Source organism: Rutilus rutilus (assembly GCF_951802725.1).
Source record: "Rutilus rutilus genome assembly, chromosome: 2".
Taxonomy (NCBI): Eukaryota; Metazoa; Chordata; class Actinopteri; order Cypriniformes; family Leuciscidae; genus Rutilus; species Rutilus rutilus.
In genome coordinates this window covers 9,840,091-9,861,364 of record NC_140210.1, presented here as the reverse complement: position 1 = coordinate 9,861,364, position 21,274 = coordinate 9,840,091, and the positions used below count along the sequence as shown (strand labels likewise).

The 21,274-nt window shown below is 39.6% G+C and overlaps 1 protein-coding gene across 1 annotated transcript in view; it reads left to right on the top strand.

Annotated features, from left to right (window-relative positions):
- The first annotated feature begins 451 nt into the window (after nucleotides 1–451).
- The window catches only part of sdk1b (sidekick cell adhesion molecule 1b), a 237,533-nt gene continuing 216,710 nt past the window's right edge, over nucleotides 452–21,274 (top strand). Inside the window, exon 1 of the mRNA XM_084401823.1 lies at nucleotides 452–945. Coding sequence (XP_084257949.1) covers nucleotides 474–945 — 472 coding nt within the window. The 5' untranslated portion in view covers nucleotides 452–473. The remainder of the gene's footprint in view (nucleotides 946–21,274) is intronic.

Genomic DNA, 21,274 nt, shown 5'->3' with positions numbered 1-21,274 from the left:
TTTGTTAGCTACTCAGAAGGTTTATGATTTAAGCCATATTACACCATTTGTAATTTGCATAGCCTGCTCATGACGTCTGCCTTTTCTGTTCACAGGTGTTTATTCGTTTACGAGGAATTTGTACTGGACGTTCTTGACTTATGTGATTCTTTTTGCGTCCTGCATGGTTAACCTGTTGGATACATAAAGTCCTCTGGGTAACATTACACTTAACCAGATTAATCAAGCAGTTTCCCGCGGTCTGTTACAAATGGATAAAGGCACATCTAATGAGCACCGATATGGATTGTAAGAGATTCTTCAAGACTGGCTGAATGCCGTGAAATTGCTCGAAATGATCGGGTAGATAATCCGAACTGCGAATACGTCAAAACAACGTGGGTTTACAGGAGATATTGGCGCTCTAAGCGGATAAATTAAATCCGGTACACTCAAACGTATTAATACTTAACTGGAATCAATACTGAAACATCATGAGCCGTCTCGGGACACAGAAGAGCAGCTCGCGCTTAGCGAATGGATGTGCGTTCATTTTGGAGCAGTGTACGGAGACTTGGTCTTTTTGGTTTGAAGGTATCGTTTTCAGTGCTAAATGCGCGGATGAGGGCTTTCAGAAAGCCATGAGACATGAAAGTAAAGAGACCGGGAAAGTCGCGGACTCTGAGCTGAACTCTCCGGCGTGCGGGATGAATGAGAATCGCCTCGTAAATGCGGTGAAGCGAAGCGCGCACTTTACTCTTTTCTCACAAACCTCCACATCTGCCGAGGGTACAGATTCCAGCTTCTCCGAGTGTCAGAGCCCTCATACCAAGGGCAAAGTTAAAGGGATTATTCACACTCAAGGAAATACAAGGAAGGCGATGACGGGGAAAGCGAGGTGCGGGATGTGGGGTTGGATTTTTGCCCTTGTGTTCCTCTGGAATACCCACATGTTGCGCGCTCAAGGTAAGTTTAGAGTTATATACCATAACTTCACTTGTTTACTCAGGGCTTGAAATTTAATTTTGAAATGTTTAAGATTTTACCAAGACCCTTTAAACTCCATGTTTTTAAAAGTTGATTGTAATGATCATTGCATGCATACAATGGATGTATTTGTATAAAATTGTGCTAAGTTATTTAGAGATGGGGTAAATTTAAGCATTTAGGCCATTTAAGGGTATCAGAGAACTAGAAAGAGAAAAAGGGGGGCATAGGCTAGACAGAAGGAGACGGGGGAGATGGATAGAAAGGAAAAGAGGGACATATAAAGAGAGAAAGAAAATGGGGACACAGAAAGAGAGATGGGACATAGAGAGAGAGAGGGGTGGGCGATCGTGCCTGTGTATGTCTCAACAAAAGCGGTAAAGGTCATATGCTGTCAACACGCACATTTTCTCAGGTCACATACAAGTCGTATTGACTGAACGTCAAACTGACAAGTAGAGGGAGCAGGATGCATGCATTTACGAAGTGCAGGCGTGTGAAAGAGAAAGGGTGTGAAGGAAAGGACATGACCCACTGAGATTCAGAATTATGATTCAGAGCAGAATTCAGTTAAGCCTTGACTGGAATCGGCTTCATCAGGCTGTAGACTGCATACGGTGCCAGCTGGGTCGCTCTGGTACCCGGCAGGCTGTTTTTCAAAGGGGGGGGGGGGGGGGGGGGGGGGGGCGGTGTGTTACTGATTGAATTAGGATGTTTTAAAGCAGAGCACAGATTTTGCGTGCCACGCGTGGGAGCATCTCAGTCTTTAAAATGGCAGCAAGATTAAAAGATTCAAAAGTATGATTGTATTGCAAGCGACGCCTTACCGTATTAAGCGCATTTGGCATGGAGATGCCGTGGGCTTTTCAGCATTGGGGCTGTGAAATTCATATGTCTTTCTTTTGAAGGTTGCATTAATGCAAACGCATGAATGCATTCGACTCAAAACAGTTACAAGAACACCCACTCTTGTGACTTTTCTTCAGCATTGGTGGCTGGCACTTTTTCCTCTCTCACTTTCTCTGCGTGCTTGCAGACTCAGCTTTCTCCCTGTGTTAATGTCAAGGTCTCGCTATGGCTTTGGATGTGGCCCAAACCCTTACCTTAAGGAGGTCAGAAGGTTATTGATCACATCCCATCAGAGAATGGCAGAAACAGAGTCATCCTGCTTTGTCAAGCATCATACTAGTTTTATTCCAGTGCAAGCATCAGTTTTCTCTAATCAAATTTATTCTTTTTAAACCTGAAATCCCTCAAGAATTTGTGTCTCACTCACATCATGCAAAGCTTCAGTTTTGAATAAAATTGAACATTTGTTATTCAGAAGTTATATTTAGAAGCAGGCCACTTGCAAGAAAATGTCCAACGTAAGCTCAACTTCTAAATCACTGTCATGGAAAGAATTTAGAGCCTATTATAGACAAAATTGGAAACCAGTAATACGATATTCACAGTAAGTGTGAAGCAGCAATTCAGCATGTGATAACACTATTTTTAAAGGTTGTTTATTTAAAAATAAAAAGATAGTTAGATTAGAAGATAGTTAAGATCTGTTTATCTGAGAGCAGAATTCTGACAGTAATGAAAAATAGGTTTCAAATTGATTACAATTTTCATATTATATAAGTGTCATTTTTTTTCTGCAAGAAATTGCTCTGTTATCAGTAAATGACGCCATAATCCCAAGTATTAACTGACGAGACACAGATTCTTGGAAATTCATTGATCAAAAGTTGTGGGAATCGTGTGGGACACTTGCTGTTCTATGCAATGCAATTCGAGCCTAATCAGATTTCTTCCAGTTGTTCTGTCATGAAGCTGTTAATAATAGGAGGCAGGCCATGTTATTTTCTTCCATCTTAAAAAAACAACAACTAATATTAAATTTATAGTGAATGAAAAGGGCTGCTGAACATACAACATGCATCAACAAGTGTCTTTGTGGGTTTTCCTTTAATCCTAAACCGATTTTTAAAAAGCTTCAGTCCCAAAAGCTGAAACTTTTGATAACTGTCACACGTCGTCCCGAGTTGTTTGGCTGCGCTCTCTGTATTTATGACTCTTGCCAGGCATGTCAGTCGCTTAGTGGCTTTTTGTGTGTACGCTCTCAATGCACGTCAGTGATGAATGTTTGCATTCGAACGCTCTGACATCTTGATGCGCTACTGAGCTCCCTCAGAGAATCAGATGAAGAAGAGAGGTGCAAGAGAGATGGGATGAGAGAAGGGATGTGGGCTGAAACAAGCAGAAAGAGTGCAGATGTTAAAGAGGAGTGGAGCGTGAAAAGGAGGAAGCAGTGCAGAAAGAAGAAAGGGGAAGGATGGATGGAATGGTAGTTTTGGATGGGTAGATCTCTACGGAGGATAGCACTGGCATCTCTTTACCATGCTCTTCCTTTTACATCCATCACAAGAGACAGTTTTAGGGTCACTGGGATGTCTATCAAATCAAAATGGAAAGAAAAGCCTGTGTGTTAGCTAAAGCAGAGGAAGAGAGGGAAAGAAAGTGGAGTGGAGGAGAACATAATGATGGAGGGAGGTAAAACGCGGAGAAATCGAGAGAGAGAGAGTGTAGGCATGATGGAAGAAATCAAGATTGATGTGATTGCTTGTCTGTGTGCACGCGTGCCCGTGTGCGCGAGCCCTGGCAGGGATGGCGCGGCATGAAAACTGCTCCTTGTGTCTGAAGCCTCTCTCTGTGCCGCTCTGGTCAGATGGGCTTTTGATCCCGGATGACAAACTCCTGCAGGGACTGAATAAGAACTGCTCAGAATTATACCCAGTGCCACACTCCAGTACGTACTGCACTTTCCCCACAATCCCTGCCATGCTCCCTCTGGCACACTAAAACCCCATACTGCCTTCCAACTCTCCAGTTACCATAAATATCCAAACAAATCCTCCACAGTTTGTTTATCAAGTCAAAGTAAATTAAGACTCATTATGCACTTTAGTGCTATTATTCAAAGTCAAGTTTTGAATATTGACATGTAGCTCAGTCTACGCTGTTTATGCTATGGCTATGAGTGATACCTCAAGTCATGTGACTTGTTTAGGAGATTGTGTTTAGCATTAGACATTGTGGGTGAAAAAATCTCATAGACTTTCTTTTTAAGGAGGACATTTTCTTCAGAAAATGTAAAAATCTTCAATAGCTGGAGTGACTCTGAAGCCTTGTCCTTACCAGACCAGATGCGCTGTGATGCCACATCTCAACAGAAGGTTACTTTTCCATGTTAATCAGAGTTTGTCGTAACCAGCCGTGACAACGATATGCATAGAGCAACATAGGGGAGATTCTGTTTTTTTTAGAATGGTTTATATTTCTGCAATGTTGTGGTTGACAGCTCAATGATTATCTCAGGCATTTATGTTTTATGTACAATATTAAAATAGTTTTATCTGAGCTTTAATATAATTTACGTGACACTGTTATAGGGGTGGGACAAAATATCGATAGGGCAATATATCGTTGTCCTCCGTGCAATACGAGAATCGATATGCTGGCGGCAAATATCGATATTTTCATTAATAAAATAAGGCGCTCTAAATAGATTTCCCTTCTCCCAACATCGCTTCTCGAGGTGGCGCTCGAGGTGGCGTGCAACACATGAATTAGGGAAACCTGAACATAAGTTAACTAGCTTAAGAAAAAGAGTTTTTTAACAGGATGGCAGACAGCAGTATGAGTGAAATAATAAATGCCCCAGCCACTTTTAAGTCTAAAGTCTGGACTCCCTTCGCCTTCTATGCAATTGATGGGACAAACAAAATTGACAAAGAGTATGCGATATACGAGAACTGCCTGATAAAAGTAAAGTGCACGGGCAATACCATGAACATGCATAGCCACTTGCAATGCCATCACCTTGATCTCATTGAAATATTTAAATTTACTTAAAATGTTCAATTTAATTTTCAGACTGAAAAACTTTTTGTGCTGTTTTCTGACAGTTTGGACTTGAATAAAGAGAGAAAACCCTTTTTGCAGGCATTTTGTTTTCATAGTTAGACAGATATCGTGATGTATCATTATAGGATTGTCTAGATATTGATTATCGCAGAATTGCTTTATCGTGATATTATCGGTATCGTGAGCCGTGTATCGTATTGTATCGTATCTTGAGGTACCTTGTGATTCCCACCCCTAGACACTAATAGCCATAATGAAATATCCATACTACTGTAATTTACCTCAGATGTTAAAAATAAAGAAAATAAGAACATTTGACCTCAACATGGAGGCCACCATGATATGCATGGAGTCTCATGTAAGGTTACCTAATTTTAAACATTTGTCAAAAATCCTGTTGATTTCTTTAAGTATGTATTTCTATTTTACCCTATCCACATTGTGTGCATGAAATAGTCAGTCAAAACGAGCTATAGGGAAAAGCCAGTGTTTTGGACAATGATTTTAGATCCTCCAAATGGATTTCAAGCCAAGTGATGGACACACTTGACCGTGACCAAAAATGATGCTTGAGTAGCAATATGTAAAATTTGTTCGACTGAAGGCGGCTTGTTGTCAAAGAACTTAACCATGACTGGTGTAATTTATCACCTAAAAACACGACACATTGAACATCATAAAGATTTTAATAAACCAAATTTAAGTAATGAATCTTTATATTCGATTTTGGTTTTCGGCTAAATAAAAAACTTTAATTTCAGCTTTATTAGTTTATTTGTGCTGCATCACTACTTTTATGTAAAACCATTTATGAAAAACTCAGATTTTGTGTCTTTTTTTCACACAATGCTGAGGTAAATGACTTCCTACCATGGAAACTATTTGGAATTTTCTGTATTGGGAATTATGTGTGCATATGCTTTGGTCCTAATATATTCTGTTTTGGCTCTCTTCCCTGCATTTTCCTCTGCACATTTACCTTCTTTCACCATGTTTCTCTCTTAAAGTATTTCGAGGTGCCTTGTTATGCCACTGTGTGTGTGTTTATGCATGACTGCAACGTTCGTATTGGGCCCCAGAAGCCGTTGTGCCTTCATTGTTCGCTTGTATTGTCCGGTTGTAGACCCGTCCCTCCCCCAGTCGCGACCCAGACTGTCATTAACCAAAGCCTTTGTGACTCTTTTATTTTAAAGTGGCCAAATGAGTATAAACCTCTTAATTTCAGTGGTAAATGAGTGACTTAATTAGTTTATTGCTAACCACTTTTTATTATAGTAATCATCTTGAATGATTAGAAAAAATAACTTTGATAGTTTTCTGACAGGTGGTTCATTACAAACAACAATATAACTGCTCACATTCACTGCTATGAATTAAAGAGCTTTGTGGAAACGCTTGGCAATAAACACTTGGATTTAATTCGCTCTGCCTGTCTGAACACATCTGCCTTCCGCACTTAAGTATTATCAGGCCATCATTACATGTACAAGATGCGCTCGACATCCTGTCTTACCACCCCCTCTCTCTCTCTTCAACTGAAAGTTAGCACATTTGTCGGCTTGACAATAGTGAATCTTATTTGGGATAAGATCAAAGCCAGACGACATAAGAACATTTTCACACAGAGCAATTTAGATTTGAATTTACATGTGAAACCCTTTCTTTAATTTCCTCATTGTTCTATTCCTCCACTCTGAAATTGGTTTCAGCTGTTTCTTCTTTTTCTGTTTCTTTCTGTCTTTTTTTTTTGTTACTTGTTTATGCCTGTAGCATTGGCTTTGAGTCAAAGCATTGGAGTTTTGACAGAGGCCTTTCCATCGTTACTAATCAGCTTTCACACCAATAGATTTTTTTCTTCAGCGTTTTTAAATGATGAGATTAGTACCAAATATTACATGTTCAAGTGCCTACTTTGCCTTTGAATAGAAGTGGTACCTCTGCAATGTGCGCATACGCTCCATTCATTGGTTTCTGGAAGCCCAGAAGGCCGTGTTTTGTATTATGCAGGATTGTGCAAGTGCAACATTAACATCTTTTCAATTTCTGCTTGTCATCGAGTGAGTTTATCGGTTATGCAGGATTAGTCTGTGAGAACTACTGTAGTTTATTATCTGAATTGGAATTATTTCAGTGCCATGCACTACTTGAACTGCAAGCTCATTAATTAAAAATTAATTAAAAATAAATTTAGGGCAAACTGACATGTCGGTTTACACAGTCAGCTAAAAGCTGATGAGCAAAAAAAAGGTTTTTTTTTTTTTTTATTGTCTCTTGTCTCAGAGTCAAGGTCTCGGTGCTTTATTTGACTATGATGAAATGTGACCTGTGCTCATTTCTAAAAGATGAGTTTTACTCAGGCTTTTTAAAGCCACGGACCTACGATGCCATAACCAGCATCAAAGTTTACTCGCTTAATTGAAAGAGATTCATGATTTCACAGTTGCTCACAGATGAAAGTGTTTACAGTGCCACCACATGACATGACCGACACAGTAAATAACAAAGTACCCAAAGATAAATGGATCCTTTGATGATTAAAAAGAAGGCAGTGCATCTGTGCAAATATTCTGATCAATATTTCTGTGGTTACAATTCTTATCACAGGCGTCCGATGCTTTAGCCGCAGTGTAAGTCAGTTGTTTTCTTAGTAATTGGGCACGTGGAAGCCAAAGCTATGATTCATAACTTACTATTTACAACCTATTGCCTTCTAAGTCAGCATCATAAAATTACTTGAAACCTCAAAAGTAAATGATTTTAAAAAAACTCTAGTCACACAAATTGACTCTATTAAATATAACTATATTATACTTATATATAGCTAAAAATACATTATATTATACTCAAATAATGGGTAAAATAATACATTCGAATTACAAAATAGGGAACTTGAGCACTGAATCAGCATAAAATATAGATTTTTGAGTAATGGCTGTTCAAAATTCAGCTTTGCCATCACAGGAATATAATATTTTTTGCATATCTATATCTATATATATATATATATATATATATATATATATATATATATATTCTAATTAAATTTCACAATGTCATTCTTTTTACTGTTTTTTTATTTATTTATTTAAATCAATGCAACCTTGACGAGTATTCTAAACCTTTCAAAATAATCGTATAGACCCCAAACTTTTGAACATTTGTACTAAATTATTTTAGTAACTATATATATATATAGTAAACTAATTATTTTAATTGAAGGTACATGAGAAAGGTTGACATGGAGCACACTAAATCTCGAACCTTCGGAGAATTGCCTGTTAAAAAAAAAAAAAAAAGGCAAACAGAGAAGAGAGTCTACTGGCAAAAAGAGAACACGACAAGAGCGCGTAATAAAACAAGAATCAACATTAGCTTTGCTTTTCAGAGATTGCGAGAAGAACTGAGAACTTTACAACTCGCTGTTGTAAAAGCGACGCAGAGATAGTGTTTTTATTACTCAACAGATGAGTGAGGTGTTTTATTGAACAGATAAATTGCCACATGTAGCTCTCTAACAGAGTTCATTGCAAAGCATTGTCAGCTGTGAAGGGTCATTTAATTATGGTTGCTGTAACATTATGCTGGAATTTATTTTCAAGGAAGTACAATGTCTATTAATGGGTATAACTACAGTCACGTCTTCAGCTAGTCAGCTTGAGATCCTTTCCATCTAAACTGTTTATATCTCTTAAGCCAGGTAGAGAATGTTTTTTTGAGCAGTAGGATAACCACATTCATCCGCACAGTCAGTTTCTGTTCCTATCACAACTTTAGAGTGTAGCGTTGTATGGACTACTTTTGTGATGTTTTATGGTGCTTTTGTTTTGTTGGAACATAAAAGTCCAAGAAAAGAATTGCTTTCATTGTATGGAAAGGAGTGTTGTTAACAGGCTTCAGAAATGTATTTTGTGTTAAATGAAATAGAGAAATTTGTGGGGGAATCACTTTAGGTTGAGTAAATGACAGAAGATTCATTTTTGAGTGAACTACTCCTTTAAGAGATTATTGAAAAGAGTTTGGAAGCCTCTCTTACTTTTTTAAATCAATTTAATATCAATTAAAATTGGAATAAATTAGACAGACTAATGTCAGTTTTGCAGAGATTTTATCTGTTCTACTGAAGCTGAACTCATTTGATTGTCCTTGAACTGCTGCTGCAGACCCCAAAGTCAGCCTTTATGTGACACTGGAGAGTATTTGTATTCAAGAATGAATTTAGTCATAATTCTCTGCATTTATTGTGTAAAAACAAACCATAAATATACTATAAATCCTATTAATACTTGATTGCATGATGGTTGTAGAGGACAGGGAAGGCTATTAAATTGTGTAATGGAAATTTAGAGTTACGTCTAGTAACTCTAGTTCATCCCAACATTTTCAACTGAAAATGTGTATACAGTCCAGAGTTAGACTTTATGCATTTTCCGTAAAATACAGTTGTTCATAAATAAGTGGTATAATTTGTTCAGAATCAGATATGTGTGTTTACATTGTGTGTGTGTGAGGGAGAGAAATGCTGTCAGTGTTTAACTTACAGAACACCATCTGGCAATCAAGAGTAGAAAGACTGTCTGTTTTCGGAAATATCATATTCTCATATCATAATCATAGATTGATTTTTCTCCAAATATTGGTCCAAAGCAGAAAAATAAAAGACAAAACATATTTTTCAAAAAAAATGTTTTGCATTTTTTAAGTAGCAAGCCACAGTTTTTCTCTCATGTAAAAACACACAAAAACAGAAGCACACATTACACACATTAGGGATGCATTAGAGGCCCCGGTGGCTTAGAGAAAGCTTCGAAATGGAGGCTCTTTATCTTCATTTTGCTCCATTGAACGTTCGCTACAGCCAACATAGCTAGCATGGGACTAAAAGCATTACAATAAACACCCCACCACTTCCACACTCCCCGTCTCTCATTCAAGTGAAATTTATATTTACATTAAGTCATTTAGCGCGTGCTTTCACCCAGAGAAATGCACTTACAACCCCGGAACAAACAATAGACAAGCACTAGTTTGTCTGACAACAGTAACCATAATCTAAATATATCAAATGCTGATATTGCATAAAGAATACAGAAAACCAGTCCAGTGCCCAAACTCATGTATTGCATTTAAGATTTCTTTTCATTTTTACTGTAGGTCTACTGTATATAAGTAGCTGCATTGCATGTGCAAAGTTTAAAAATCAAGTTTGTAACCACCAAAAAAACGAGCCAGCAAAGTCGACATCATCATTGAAATATGTATTGTAATAATTACAAAGCAACAAAATGCAATACATTTCAGTGGAGACATGTCAGACTTTAGGGGGCTCCTTAGATTTTATGAATGCATACAGAGAACATGCATTTATATTATCCAAGCAACCCCCTAAAGCCCAATCTGCCTTAGTTGAAATGTATTGCATTTTGTTACTATGAGTAATAGGCCTACATAAGAAGTAAAAGCAGCATGATACAGTATCACACAACCATTTCTCTAACATACTGTTTCCCCTGTTTTCTTGTCTGTTTTCATAAAAAATACAATCCATCTTGCCTGTTTTGACTAGCAAAAGACTGACAGTTACTTCATCAAAATCAAAATTGTGAGATACGTCAAACCCTCAAAATGTGCAACAAGAAATTGTAAGGCAAATAACAGATTTTGGTTAAAATAGTCTTAGATGCGTTTTTAAGGGTGCTTTCACACTTGGTGTGTCAGGAAAGCGAGTGAGAACACACTCAAACACAGTTTTATCGATTCATACGCTTTTTAGTAAGATTGCGTTCATATCAGCAGCAAACTGTACTTGAGTTCACATGAACCGTACCCCAGACCACCCTCTGGTACGGGTCGGGTGCACATAGCGTTCACATCATCCAAGCAAACCTAACACTGATGTCAATCGAACGCGGGTGCACACCAAAAGTGCTGTGTTTATGCAACCTTAAACTATTTTTTAGCAAAAAAAAAAATCTGTTTTTTAAAAAAAAAATGTAAATGATGAAATTCTGAATTTTGGAACCGCCTTCATGTTGGTGCAGTAGAGCGAATATGATGCCTTAAAGGACAAGTTCGGTATTTTACACTTAAATCCCTGTTTACAGATCGTTTCTGATGAAATAGAACGGTTAAGATAAAAATTTGGACACATGCTGCTGTCCCGAGAATTTTCCCGAGAAAAACGCATTCAACTTTCGTTTACAAAGACGTGAAACTCACCGAGTGGTCAGGGGTGTTCACTGATATGCTCACACAAAAATCGCTGCAAAAGATGCTTTCCAACAGGTTTTATCGTAGTTTTTGTCCAACTCCATTGACTTGTATTGGATGTCCATTGACTTGTATTGGATGTGCTGTGAGGTACGGTATTACTCCGCCACCAACTGGGCTGGAGTGTCTATTATTCAAGCTCTCAACGGAAGAATGTACGGGTGTGAGGCGTTTGGAAAAATAGGTCCACAGTTTTACAACGAATGGTAAAACACCTGTTGGAAAGCATCTTTTGCAGCGATTTTTGTGTGAGCATATCAGTGAACACCCCTGACCACTCGGTGAGTTTCACGTCTTTGTAAACGAAAGTTTAATGCGTTTTAGGAAGGATTGTTCCAGTGCACATATGCAGCCATTCTGGAGGTGAGGGGGAAAGCGAAAGAAACCTAAAATTCTTGGGACAGCAGCATGTGTCCAAATTTTCATCAGAAACGATCTGTAAACAGGGCTTTAAGTGTAAAATACCGAACTTGTCCTTTAAAATTCTTGGTAGGCAGCTTGCTAGGTGTTGAAATAGATCAAAGGTCTTGGTAAATTTCTGTCAAGGGCACTATATTGTGTTGTTACAGCAAACTCTACAATCTGTAAGGCAGTCACCTGGGTACAGCAATGAATGAAGCACCTGAGTGCGCCATGTCAGGTTACATCTGTGTAAATGACACAAATAAAGAGAGACAGAAAATGAGGGGCGAGGAGGACGGAGGTAGGTTCCTCTGTCTTAGGGAGCTAATATTGTTACGTTTCATTGGATAACCAACATGTGGTGAGGATAGCATACTGTAGCTTACAGTCAGGCCTGTTCTGTGCATTTTGTCCAAAATGCGTACTTTTCCGGGATTGAGGAACATTCATTTTAACATTAGAATGTGATGATTCCTTATATACACTATAAGTTTAAGAAGTAATTTAAGAGCCAACTTAAAAAGAGGATCTGCAAGAACATGGTAATAAAAATGCATTCTCTTTGGAACTTTTTGAAGGACAGCTGGAATTGAAACAAGTTTCAGGATGTCTTTTGGAAACATCACAGATCTCAAAAGCTTTGAGATTTCACAAAAAAACACCGCCATAATGTTTTCATAATTTGTTTACTTATTCTGTTTTATTAAAAAGTTTTGTGTGCACAGATTCATTTATTTTCTCTTGTTTGTTTACCTTTTCATCTATTTTATCAAAAAGTTCATTTGATCTGTTTACTCAGCATTGATCAGCCTGTCATCTAACAGTTAAAGATGTAAATGGTTTGTTTGCAGTGGAAAAATGGGTTTGAAAATTGCATATCTACACAAGTTGCTTCAGAACATCAGAGTTGGTCTATTTCGGCATCTTCTTGTCATTTGTACATTTTCTGGAGCAAATGGGAGAGAGTGACTTGTTTTACAAATGACTTTGCAGCCAAAGATCTGCTGTGGGCAATGTGCTTTGGAGTAAGTAAGAGAATGACACCCAAGGCAATCAATCTCAGTTATCTTTCTAGTTGGTTTTTGATTGAACATTGTGGTTGTTTATGAGGAAGCTAGCCCTCTTTTCAGCCAGCAGTGAGAAGGTTCAAGCATTGGAGCTTCAAATCAGCATGGTTACTCTATATGGTGAATTTATTCAGCAATGAGTCATACTTTATTCTAAGCACAGGACTGAACACAATACCGCTGCAAACAGTGTGTCACTGGAATGGAAATGTGATATTATTTACTGTATGGTGTAGAGTTAAATCTAACAAACCTCCTAACACGATAAAGGATTAGAACAAAAATCCCCAGTACAGAAGTTTGTTTTGATGAATAAACTTCGAGAAGTAAACTTTCACTTGACTTGGCCTCATGAAACAAAAGCAGAACGAAGCCATTCTTACCATTCTTCTTTTTCAGCAATAAAATACTTTCTCATATACCAGTTCAATGTGTATCTATAAGCAGTGTTGGGTTAAAAAAAAGTTGGGTTACATCTTCAACACTGTAATTAGATTACTGCACTAATTACTTTCTCTAAAAAGTATTGCATTCCTTATTACTAATTACTTTCTAAATCCCATCAACCTTGATCAGTTGAACAACACAAGGATAGACATGAAACATGAAATCTTTTAATTCTTTCAAATAAATAATATAAAATTGCATAAATTATTCTTAAACTGACCAATGTATTTAAAGGGGGAACTAGGGCTGGGCGATAAATCGATTTTATCGATTAATTCGAATGTGCAGTTTACGTCGATTTTTTTTGAATGAAAATCGGTTTTCTCTTTAACATTCGCAGACGCTCCCCTCTGGGCTCCCGTAGCTCCGAACGGGCTCAGCTCTTCCCCCGCGCGTTTGGCATAGAGATACACAAACAACACGGCAAGACCGCGACAGCACAAACACACCCGCCAAAAAACAACCTACAGTCTTACAAACTGAATCCGCAGAGCTGCCAACTCTAACGAATTCACCGTGAGACTCACGCAATCGTCACTTTTTAAACGCTCTCACGCCACACATCCATTTTCTCACGCAGAGAAAAGTCGCGAAGCAAAGAGGACACTGACACCGACAGACAAGACAGAGAAGGTTACTATTGCTATGAAACAAATTCTCAGCTCTCAGATTCTGTCGATTTAATTACGAAATTCAAACAATAAACACCGTTTTGGCGCTTGACAGATCGCTGACAGAGTTCAAGTGGCACGTGAACCGATCATCTGTTACTCTTTACTAGCCTACTAGTTAATAGTAGGCTAAATAAACACGAATGATCAATGGGTAATTTGAAAGATACAGTTCAACTTACCGAAATGAAATCAAATCGATCGATCTGTGTTTTTCAACTGCGGAAAGAGGTCTATAATAACAGCTAGAGGACAATACGTCACGTAAAGTCACTTTTACCTCTGGAAAGCCCATTAATGACCATAGCACGTTAGTTGGACTTTAAAATAATTGCTGTAGAGAGTAGTATTTTGCTAAATATGATAACTATATTACATATTTATTATATTTTTACCATAGGCTATCATTAAAATATTATAATGTTGAACTTGTTATTATAAAAAAACGCATAATATTTCATTTGAGATGTTATTTTTAACCTTTAATAATAATACAAGCTGACAGGGCTTTAAATTAACATGTATCTACTGTACCTAGTATTTATCCAAAGGAATCGATATCGAATCAAGATCAGAATCAAATCACAAGAATTGAATTGAAATTGTGAAAGCAATAATAAAAACAGTAGCATACCAGTCATTGTACCATGTAAACATTGTGTTGTCACTAAACTTAATAAAATTCTGTTTAGTTACCAAATGTTTTGACAATACACAATACATTTTTTCACGTTCCCCACCAATCCCAATCCACTCATTTCATGTTATGTTACGTTATGTTATGTTACATTTTCACTGTTTACAAAGGCAGGGCCTGCCATCTTGTCTTTTTGGCTTGTTGTTTCTTATTGCACTTTAACCCCAAGGGGAAAATCCAAATCAAATCCCAGAAGGGAAAATCAAAACAAAATAAAGTTAAAAATTGTTTTGAACAATTTCTTTGTCATCTGCAGATTGATTTTAAGTAGGGGAAGGAAAAAAAATCGATTTAAATCGTAAATCGGATTTGTTGTGAAAAAATCGTTTTTTTTTTTTTAGGCCATATCTGTAACGATCACCAGCTGGAGTTGCCCTTGAGAGCCACCAGAGGGCACTCCACATAAGACTATCATCCACTCTCAAACTACATTTCCCAGAACTCACTGCCTGGACTCATTGTCACTTATCACTGATCACTTTCACCTGTACCTCATTCACTGATTGCATTCACCTGTGTCTCATCATCCTGTTAGTCTCAGTCTATATATACCTTGTTCATTCATTCACTCACCGCGAAGTCTTGTTAAGTGTTACACTGCATTTCTGAGCGTTTCCCTGGTTTTCTTGTTTCCTGGTTTTTGATATCTTGCCCTGTTCCCTGGATTACTCTCTTGCCTCTGGTCCCTGGATTACTCTCTTGCCTCTGGTAGTGATGGCCAGATCGAAGCCTCGTGAAGCAATGAAACAGTTGAACCAAATGTGCCATATTGTTTCGAGGCTTCGAATCAATCCGACACCCGTCTCAACGGTGACACCTAGTGGTCACTTGCAGGTGTTGATCTGAACCAACCTTGACGAGCCATTAAAAAAATGTGTTGCTTTTTTATTATTATAATTTTCTAATATGTGAAGCTTGTAACCTATAGGCTCCTCACTGTGCATAATGTTATTTTGGTCCTGCAAAATGAATATTAATAAAAGAAATCAAGCCACAATGTCTCACTTTTTTTTTGAGATTTTTATTCAAAAATATTAGTTTCTCTGCTGTGGAAAGATTTAGACTAGCCTACTTCTTTTTTTACAGATAATTTCTCCAGCCTTTGAAAAAATCCTCTCACAATGGACACTTGTTGCTGGCATGCAAATATATATATATATATATATATATATATATATATAACAAAGAGAGAGATAACAAAAAACGAAGGTCCACGAGCCGGGACTCGAACTCGGGACGCCCGAGTGCAAAGGCGCTACATATCGGCGAACTGACCACGAGGCCATTGGCGCCGATTCCAAAATATTTTTTTAGCTAGTACATACAAATCAGGAAAGATTACTGCTATCCCTTTCCAGTGTCATTTCAATCCCAGTTAAATTTAAATGTAAGCCTAAATAGCCTATAACTAATCAAATCGCACTATGTCACTATATCACCAAAAATCCGCTATCTCAAAATCAAACTCCTCTCACAAAAACCCACGAGGTCAATATGCGTTCACTTTTATACAGATGTGCGACTGTGTGGTCTGTTCCCGACCGTGTCAATCAAACGCTGATTCGGCGGACCACACCTGATGAAACACTTAGTGAAACACTTCGAGGCTTCGTTTGGCCATAGTCACGTGACATGGGTGTTTTGAATCACGCTTCGGATCAGTGTTTCGAAACATCTGCGTTTCGGGATCTCGCAAAGCTTCGGAACGACTGTTTCGCGTCAGCCATCCTTAGCCTCTGGTCCCTGCCTGTTTTTTGGTTTTGTTTGTTTCTTCGTTTTGACTGCCTGCCTGTGTATGACCCTAACCTGTACATTGGATTACGCCTCTGGATTTCCCCAGCCAATAAAGCTGCATTTGGATCTAACCTTCGTGTCTCCGAGCAGTCCGTAACAGAAGACTTCGCCACACCCAGATCCAGCAGCTATGACCTCCAGGAATCCAGCAGTACGGATCTGGACAGGACCAGCGGCGAAGAGGACTCTGAGCTGGGCAGGACCAGCGATGAAGAGGACTCTGAGCTGGGCAGGACCAGCGATGAAGAGGGCACTGGACTGGACAGGACCAGCGGCGAAGAGGACTCTGAGCTGGGCAGGACCAGCGGCGAAGAGGACTCTGAGCTGGGCAGGACCAGTGGCGAAGAGGACTCTGAGCTGGGCGGGACCAGCGATGAAGAGGGCTCTGTGCTGGACGGGACCAGCGGTGAAGAGGGCTCTGTGCTGGACGGGACCAGCGGTGAAGGCTCTAGCTTGGCTGGCATGTCGCTTGCGGTCTCAGGCGCGGCGGGCATGACGCATACTGCCTTGGCTTCGGCAGATCTGGCGTGAAGTGCGGGCTCGGCTGGACTGGCGTGAAGTGCGGGCTCGGCTGGACTGGCGTGAAGTGCAGACGGTGACATGGGGTGCCACGGAAGGAAGCTCTCCAGACATCTGGAGAGTGCCTCTCTCCAATCCAGACCGGAGAGATCGGGGAGCTCCCTCGGGTCGACCTCCTTAGCCCCCAGCCGGTAACACAACTTAATTGCCTCAAGAGTCTCATCCCGCCGAGACTGAATCTGTTCCTGAGCCTGAATCTGATCCTGATACTGAGCCTGAATCTGTTCCTCTCCCTCGTTCTGCGCCTGTGTCTTCGGACAAGATGGCCGACTCCACGCCTGTGTCTTCGGACAAGATGGCCGAATCGACGCCTGTGTCTTCGGACAAGATGGCCGACTCCACGCCTGTGTCTTCGGACAAGATGGCCGACTCCACGCCTGTGTCTTCGGACAAGATGGCCGACTCCACGCCTGTGTCTTCGGACAAGATGGCCGACTCGGACAAGATGGCCACCGCCAAGCCAGTGTCTCCGGACAAGATGACCACTGCCACGTCGCCTGAGCCCCCAACAGAGATGGCCGCCGACACGCCTGAACCTGAGCCATCAGTAGAGAAGGCCGCCGACACGCCTGAACCTGAACCCTCAGCAGAGATAGCCGCTGCCACGGTGTCTGTTCCTGTCCCTGAGCCGGTGTCTGTTCCTATCCCTGAGCCGGTGTCTGTTCCTGTCCCTGAGCCGGTGTCTGTTCCTGTCCCTGTGCTGGTGTCTGTTCCTGTGCCATGGTCGCCTCCCTGGCCGCCTGAAGGGTCGTCGCCTCCCTGGCCGCCTGAAGGGTCGTCGCCTCCCTGGCCGCCTGAAGGGTCGTCGCCTCCCTGGCCGCCTGAAGGGTCGTCTCCTCCCTGGCCGCCTGCACAGCCTGCTCTGCCCTGGTCGCCTGCACAGCCTGCTCCGCCCTGGCCGCCTGCACAGCCTGCTCCGCCCTGGCCGCCTGCGCAGCCTGCTCCGCCCTGGCCGCCTGCGCAGCCTGCTCCGCCCTGGCCGCCTGCGCAGCCTGATCCGCCCTGGCCGCCTGCGCAGCCTGCTCCGCCCTGGTCGCCTGCACAGCCTGCTCCGCCCTGGCCTTCCGCCCTGCCGGAGTCTTCAGGTCCCCTTCCGCTGCACGGGCCTGGCCCTCCGTCCCGCCCCCGGGTCCGCCTCCGCTCCACCTCCCTCCTGGACAGAGAGCCACCAAATTATTATGAGAGCCACCAGAGGGCACTCCACATAAGACTATCATCCACTCTCAAACTACATTTCCCAGAACTCACTGCCTGGACTCATTGTCACTTATCACTGATCACTTTCACCTGTACCTCATTCACTGATTGCATTCACCTGTGTCTCATCATCCTGTTAGTCTCAGTCTATATATACCTTGTTCATTCATTCACTCACCGCGAAGTCTTGTTAAGTGTTACACTGCATTTCTGAGCGTTTCCCTGGTTTTCTTGTTTCCTGGTTTTTGATATCTTGCCCTGTTCCCTGGATTACTCTCTTGCCTCTGGTCCCTGCCTGTTTTTTGGTTTTGTTTGTTTCTTCGTTTTGACTGCCTGCCTGTGTATGACCCTAACCTGTACATTGGATTACGCCTCTGGATTTCCCCAGCCAATAAAGCTGCATTTGGATCTAACCTTCGTGTCTCCGAGCAGTCCGTAACAATATCGCCCAGCCCTAGGGGGAACATACATTTTAACATTAGACATTACATTTTGATGTTACATCTACACAGTATTTAATGCAATTACATCAGAAGTGACATTAAATGACATAAATATTAAGACGAATCCCTTACTTTACATTTTTTAAGGGAAAAGTAATTAAATGACAGTTATTAATTACATAGTAATGCATTACACCCAACACTGACTATTAAGGCATTCGTATGTTGAGATACTTTGCTGTGTTTGTTTGAGCCACATGTCAACTTTTGGCAAAATCAGTGGTGTGGTTTTGGAACGGACTACTTGTTTGTCCATACAGTAAATCAGGAAATCTGTTTGGAAATGATTTTTTTTATTATATATATTTTTTTGTATTATTATATTATTTTTTATAGAATAATTTCCACACATGCACACTTTCATGCATCAAGATGTGTTTTGCTAGGTTTCATGTCAATAATGGTTCTTGCTCTTAATGTGACTGATCACAAAGTGTCTGAATGTTTTGAATTGAACAAATGCACGTAGATTTGACAGCAATGGTCTTTAATGGCTTAAATTTGATCTGTTAATCAACTATTTGACTCCAGAAGTCTTGGCAATGTTGTATGGAACATTTTTATGGTGCTTTTTGGGAAATGAGTAACACGGACATTGTGCAAAATATCTCTTTTTCATCTTCAATCTTATAACGACACTCATTCTGAACATTAGCACACTGTAGGTTCAATACAGGCTTGTTTTCTTAGTAAACTATGTGAGAAGGAATAAAGTTGATGGCTCTGTGTGTTTGTTTGTTTGTTTGTGTGTTTGTCTGCTGGTGACTGATACTGGCATAATGGATGAAGCGTAGACCTTAATATGCACAATCAATGCTTAATTGGTATCCGCTGAAAACAAATTATTCCTCCGAAAATGAGTTTTCTGGGTCGGGTCGTTATAGGGTAATTAATTCAGCTGTTTAATCGCTTTGTATTGCTGTTTGTTTTTTCATTTTTTTTAAATACATTTTTTAGGACATTTACTGAGTTAAATTTGTTGAAATTCTCAAACATTGATTGAGAGTGATAGGAAGTTGGAGGGTTTGCCATTTTTGTTTTTGCTATTCTTGGTTTAAAATGCTATTGTCACTAGTTGGATTAGAGCAGAAAATCAATTTAAAAAAATGAACCGACTGACCTGCACATAAACCCCATTGCTTTTGCTATATGTTGTGAAACACTCTACACAGTGAATTGCCTAAATTCAGCTTCAATGAAATGTCCTTCAGTAAAGACAGGTCAGTTTTAAAACAGGCAAATGTTGCTTGAATGAAAAATGGTGGGTTGTGCTGTAGTCTAAAGTAGTACTATTTCACTATTTTGGTGTTATTGCCATTGTGGCAGTGACATTATAGAGATGACTGTACTATTTGTAAGTTGCTTTGCATAAAAGCTACTTCTGGATGAAAAAATGTAAATAAATGCAAACAGATTCAAACTCGCATCTCCCCCTTTGACTTTTACTTCTGATATTTCTCAATATAGTTGTTGATATTTTTATGTTAGCATTGTATAGTATGCTACCCCACTGAAAAGACTAACGTAGCTGGTCACTACCTAATGTTGTGTTGGATGCTTTACTCAGATTTATTCACTCTCATGTCATCATTACCACTTTAAACTAGCCTGGTCCAACATTGAAAGAAATTTGTGCTGGTCTAAGCTGTTTTTTTATTTGCAGGTTGGACAAGAAAGCTCTTTAAATATGTTTAATGTCTATTTTGTTAGCTCTTTCTAAAAATCATAGCTTCAATGAAGCATAGTAAAATGGCTCATATGACAGCCAGCCTTCCTCTTCAATAAACACCCTTAGGATACATGGAGAACTCTGTCGAGCGAAGCACATATAGCCTAAAATTCAATCAACAACATGTTTAAATGTGTCATACAAAGAATTATGTAATGCACTTACGCTGTGAGTAATACGATAAATATCCAGCTATAAACTTTTATTGAACAGGTTACATTTAAATTGGAATGTTTGCACCTATGCTCATATATAAATTGGTCACATATTCAGTATGCTGTTTTCTCTAGATTGCAGTGTAGATATCACCTTGTTTCCTAGTTTCTTCACGGTACCATTTTTAATTTGTCAGATAACCATTAGAAATAGGTCACCTTGATTGTAACTGACCTCTTAAAATGGAAGAAAACACACAAAAATATTGCTCTCATAGTTTCAGGCACAAAAGCCATATGCCGTAGAAATCAAGTGTATTTGTTATTTGTTGAATTATTGCTTAATTTATTGCTTAGTTTATTGCTTTAGCAACTGCCGACTCAGTAAATGAATTCAATTAATAACTTGAGTGATGTTCTCAAGGGTAAAGGACACTGAACAAAGAAAAAGGACTATATATTTACAGTATACTTCATTTAATTGTCACTCAGCAAGACTTATGCTTAAAGTCAACATGAAATCAGAATTGAGCCTGTTGCTAGTTGTATTGCGCATGATTCATCAGTGGATGTTTTTCCAAAGGAGGAAAAAAATGATAATATTTCAGCAAAATGTAATAACGCCTCTGAAATGACTTTTTTTTTTTACCTAGACTGTAAAAGATTGTTATCCTGTAGCTAAATGTTAGTTATTCAGGTATTATGTTGGATAACTGTGCAGTTACTGTGTTTCTAGTTTAATATCTTTTTTAATGAAAATATGAAAGAAAGAAATGGAAGTAAATGATTTGCAAACACTATTTCACGTTGAATTCATCATCCATGCCTTCTCCATCCATATATTGTGCCAGACATTCTTGCCCAAACAGGTACTTTTGGAGTCGCTCT